The sequence below is a fragment of the Rutidosis leptorrhynchoides genome, chromosome 6, assembly GCF_046630445.1.
Source record: "Rutidosis leptorrhynchoides isolate AG116_Rl617_1_P2 chromosome 6, CSIRO_AGI_Rlap_v1, whole genome shotgun sequence".
In the NCBI taxonomy this organism is placed as follows: Eukaryota; Viridiplantae; Streptophyta; class Magnoliopsida; order Asterales; family Asteraceae; genus Rutidosis; species Rutidosis leptorrhynchoides.
The window spans coordinates 285,423,551-285,428,830 of NC_092338.1; the positions used below are offsets into that span (position 1 = coordinate 285,423,551).

At 32.6% G+C, this 5,280-nt stretch overlaps 1 protein-coding gene across 1 annotated transcript; it reads right to left on the reverse strand.

The window, feature by feature from the left end:
- Positions 1 to 229: 229 nt before the first annotated feature.
- On the reverse strand, positions 230 to 4,051 carry LOC139852875 (plant UBX domain-containing protein 4-like). The gene is made up of 4 exons (XM_071842215.1): positions 3,809 to 4,051; positions 1,688 to 1,979; positions 934 to 1,029; positions 230 to 774 (listed from the first exon to the last, which is right to left on the reverse strand). Exons 1-4 carry the CDS (start codon positions 3,955 to 3,957, stop codon positions 400 to 402), a joined length of 912 nt encoding a protein of 303 aa, XP_071698316.1. The 5' UTR covers positions 3,958 to 4,051; the 3' UTR covers positions 230 to 399.
- Positions 4,052 to 5,280: the final 1,229 nt, after the last annotated feature.

A 5,280-nucleotide genomic window follows, 5' to 3' on the forward strand; every position in this document is an offset into this window, starting at 1 on the left:
TAATAATCTATAGATATTGAATGTTGAAAAGTTGTCAATATAGTTCCACAAGAAATACAACGTTATATATAAACAATTTTTATGAAAATCCAAACAGTGATGAAAGTTCAAGTCTTACTTGGTTTGCAGTTTCAGATAGTTGCAAGGTGCAACTTTACTATGATCAAAGCTAAATCGTTTTTTTAAGTTCTAGTGCCACGATTCAAATAATGTTTTGTGACTTAAAGGGTGCAAAAATAAAAGATCAATTCAAAAGTTAAATGTGAATCCACATCAAATTTATACAAGCATTATGCTACTGTTTACCAATACTTCTAACGAAGGCAGAAGTTTCAGGTTTACAATACAAAAAGCTCTAGCTTCAAATGACAACATTACTAAAGTTGAGGAACCATTTTTTTATATTTTCTGGATGACAACTGAGTTAGCAAGGCCAGCCTGCTCAATAGTCTGGTTCGGATCAGTGAGTGGCTTCGGTGGGAACCCAACTGTCTGTAACTGGTACGTTCTTGAACCGTCAGGCCGGGATGCATTAATAAAGGCTCGAATATCAGCAACAGTATGATGATAATTGAAGTGGGCGATCATCCGGGTCCCATCAGCTAAACGTAGCTGAATCGAGGTTGAAGGTAATGAACTGTCCAGAACAAGACTGTTAGAGGGAGATGCAGCGGTTGAAGTATTTGTATTGGTTAGTGGTTCATCTGTGTTGCTGCTGCCACCTAATGTTCTTCCTACTCCTTGAAATGCAACTTGGGATGCCACCTGTGGTTCCTATAAAACAAACGAAAACCAGAAGGCCTATGTAAGTAGCGGTTATTATTAACAAAAATAAGATATTACTATTAATCCCCATACACCACTCATGTGTTATTGAGTTTTGTTGTTGTAAGATATTACTATTAAACACTAAAGAAGGAAAAAGAGACTCACGGGACGGTTTTCATCCCTCCTTATAAGATTTACAAGAACCGAGGATCTTCTGTCTGCAGGCTCAAGTTCTCTCGGACACTCAGATTTCCTGATACTCTGCACAAAGATATTGCTAAAAAAGTTGAGACGCGCAAGAAAGTGACCAACAATTTATGATAAAAATTACTACTTTGGCCCTAATATTTGATGAAAATTACTCCAAGTATATATACGGAGTATAAAAAAAATAATAATAATAATTTAAGCAAAGTTGAGGAAGAAAGAATTATGAAAGTCAAATGAGACAATTATTTTGAGATATTTTTAGACGGAGGGCGTATAGTTAAACAGGCTAGCAGTGGCATGATGGGAAGGTTAAGTGACATGCCAACATGAGTTGGGTCGGGTCACCCACCAACACTCGTCTGTCAACCGTTTGTATTAGATGAATCATTCGGTTTTTGAAGCACATAAAACTTAATGTGACCCATTGAAGATGTAATATATAACCCTACACGACAATCTTAGTAGTTGCATGAATCAAAATTGTCATCTTTGACACAAGCAGATGCCATATATGGTTGCAGAACTCGGAATTACTCGGCGAGCACTCGGTCAAACTCGGTCGATCTTGGTTGCGACCTAGGCTACATTTGACAGCACACTGATATATATATATATATATATATATATATATATATATATATATATATATATATATATATATATATATATATATATATATATATATTCAACCTCCTTAAAGGTTAATTACCTCGAGGAAAGGGGCATTTTCAGGATCATCCAACCTCCTTAAAGGTCCATCATTTACACTAAAACCATTCCTCCAAAATACAATGTTGTGCACAACATTCTGTGGCTGCTCAGGAGCAGCTGCAGCTGGTGGTACCGTGTCGCCAGACAGCAACCTGCCGGTACCAGTAAAACTTCTTGAACTTGAAGGACGAAGATTTTCAATGGGCCCATCCACACCACCCACTTGCCTAGCTTGCTTAAAAATCTCATCCACATCGTTACGCTTATTTGGGTCTTGGACTAGCATACCACTGCATATACCATTACCATAAATAATGTCAGTGATATTCATACATCATCCACACACAGACTAACTGATAAATATTCAATTTATAACTGAATCCTAACACGTTTGTAACTGCCTAACTAATTACACTAGTTCCCATCACTCACATAAGTACATGTGTACTTCTATCTAGCTTTATTTTGACCCATATCAGTATATCACTAGCCTGCATACAGTAGCATACCAGATATTTCTTATGTACTTGTATCACTCAGTTACAATTACTAATTCCATAAAATCTTTTGTCTCATCCGCCTACTTGACTGGTCGATGCCGGTTGATGTGTCAAATCAGTCGAAATCGAACCTTGTAGGTCAAATTCAGTGTGGTCAGTCAAAATTGGTCCAAGTCAAAGTTGATCAACTACTTAAATTTTAATTAAAATTATGATTTTAAGTATCTGAACAACTGAACGATTATGTTTATGTTCCTAGACAATTATGTAGGAAATAATTTGAAATTTATTATTTAAATGTATACAAAGTCCATGCCGATTGATCCCCGATTTGGAAGGTTCCGGTCGATTAATCCCCATATTTTAATTTTTACAACCTCACTGGTGCTACAAATGATAAGAGATGTATGCTAAAGAAATGAACTTTGGTATCTTTAAACCTAATTCTAGCAATATGGAGTATGATGGAACATAAGGAATGACTTTTAATCTTAATATCTAACCTCGCGGATGTTGTGTCTTTTGTAAGAAGGATTAATATTAATATATTATACTCACGCTATTCAAAGTTGATTAGTGTTATATCAATTTATCAGCCTAAAATTTTATGCAAGAACTCTACTCGCTAAGTCTCTATCAGTGATACTACCCAGCATCTAGCAAACTTATTCATATTCATATCTATACTGAAACAATTAGATTATAATATGCACATATGTTTCCCGATTAACATAATAAAATGTATATGGCCGAAACAAATTTCTTCAATTTGTTTACCCTTCATTGATAATATCTATATCCATCAATCCGTCATCTAAGCGGTGTATACCATAGGTTTACTAAAACACCAACCTCTCAAATTGATAAAAACTAAAAACCAACAGGATATGAAACAGAAATCATTTGATACAAGTTCATGTAGAAGCTAAACCATGTTAACGAAACTAAAAAACACATTGTTTTTCTAGAACTATTTCTACTTATAGCGCTTCATAATTTGAGCACTTTCTTACAGAATCCTCTAAGAACAAGAAAAATTGTACCACGCACTGAACACGTCCAACTTACTATCAATGTTCTACACAAATAGAGAAAGCTTCATAGTAGCTCAAGTAAGCATACGGCTATCCAGGTCTCAGTAGATAGAAAAATGAAAACCTAAATGAATCCCAAATTTGATCACAAATTGGGGATATTTGGATGTGTTTAAATCGATTCTCACAACTTAAATGTCTAAAAACCAGTTATCACTAATCGAGTAATCGGATATGGAGATGCATTAAGGTCTTATTAACTATTGAGATTACTGTAAACCTATATACCTATCCAAAGTTCAACAAACTAATTTTCTGATCTTGATCCATCTGCTCACAATAACATAATATATCCTTTACTTTTTCGTGTTGTGTAAAGTGACGTATACAATTTAAACAAAGTTATGCGATTGCAATTTTGACCTAGATTTCATATCTTTCTCCCATTTCCCTAATTTCAAGGCAACAAAACATTAAATTGACAATTGACGATAAATTTAAAAAGGAAATGAATTTTGAGGTATAAATAAAGCATACAGTAGTACTATATATTATTTGAATGGAATTAAGGGTAAAAGTATAAACCTCTTTTCGCCGCCGGTATAGTACTCCTGAGGGCCATCGGAATCGCTGTCGGAGTCATTAGCGGAAGGGCGATTCAAATCGGATAGAGTCCGAATACCACCGGGTCGACTGGTTGAGGGTTTTGCCGGTTTCTTATCGCGTGATGTCATCGTTTTTCCACCGATCGCGGTGGTGGTAGCTCAATTCACAAGAAACAAACAGAGGGAAATATGACTAACCACCAACTGGACCCGTGCAGGTAAATCCTGAGAGTTTTATCCAAGTAAATAGGTGCAGGTAAACCTGACACAGTTTTATTCAAGTTGCCTATGTTATAAGCAAGCAATTAAGCTAAACTATTTCGGGTAGACTTTGCGCGATAGATGCGAAAAATTTCTTTCTAACGAGTGTGTGATGACAAATGAGAGGATTCGATGTCAAATTTGTCGTTCTAAAAATGAAATATGACTAATGATATTAGAAGTAACTAGCAGAGGAGTGATCGCGCGTTGCCGCGGACGGCGGATCCCAACATTCTCTTTTAGTAGTATACTAGTGAAAAGACCCGTAAAATCACGGGTTTATTTAAACGAAACAATTTAATAACATGTTTTAGGTATTAAGTGAATGTAAATGATAAAGTTATTTATTTTAATGACTCGTTTAATCAACAAACTTGTCGTTGTTTTTACAAATACATAGAGACATGTATTTTCGTATACATATGTAACGTAATTTATTTCGTAAAAAAAATTCATATTTAAATATTAATAATATAATTATTATAAATATAATTATAATTATTATATTAAAAATAAATAATGATAATAAAGTTCGCTCAAAGTTGAGTATTTATATTTTTAATAATAACTAGTAAAATGACCAGTGAAATCACGGGTTTGTTTAAAGGAACAATTTAATGACATGTTTTAAGTATTAAGTGAATGTAAATTCTAAAGTCATTTATTTTAATAACCCATTTGACTAAGAAACTTGTCGTTGTTTTTACAAATATATAAACACATGTATTTTCGTATACTTATGTAATGTAATTAATTTCGTAAAAAGATTTCATATTTGAATATTAATAATGTAATATTATAATTATAATTATTATGTTAAAAGTAAATAATAATAATAAAGTTCGCTCAAAGTAGAGTATTTATATTTTTAATAATAATAATAATAATTAGTAATAATAAATGTCTTTTAAATTTTTTTAGAAAATTAAAATTACAATTTATGAGAGATTAGTATTTCCTTTTATAAAAGATTTCCTATTATTTTTTAATTAAATTAATATATAATTATGACATCATCATTATGAAAATCAAAGAGTAATTGCCTTAATGATAACATCATCATTTTAGAGCTTTATATGACTATATAAATAATTATTATTATTAGTAATAACAAATGCCTTTTAATTTTTTTTAGAAAATTAGAATACAATTATTATATATAAGTTGTACAATATGCTTTAAAATTTGGGT

Bases quoted from the DNA above. Each gene is read 5' to 3' on its own strand.
- LOC139852875 (XM_071842215.1), bottom strand. From the start codon at position 3,957: ATGACATCACGCGATAAGAAACCGGCAAAACCCTCAACCAGTCGACCC. The intron at 1,980-3,808 runs GTTTATACTTTT...TGGTATATGCAG, and splicing joins TATACCGGCGGCGAAAAGAG to TGGTATGCTAGTCCAAGACC. The intron at 775-933 runs GTGAGTCTCTTT...TTTGTTTTATAG, and splicing joins GGAGGGATGAAAACCGTCCC to GAACCACAGGTGGCATCCCA.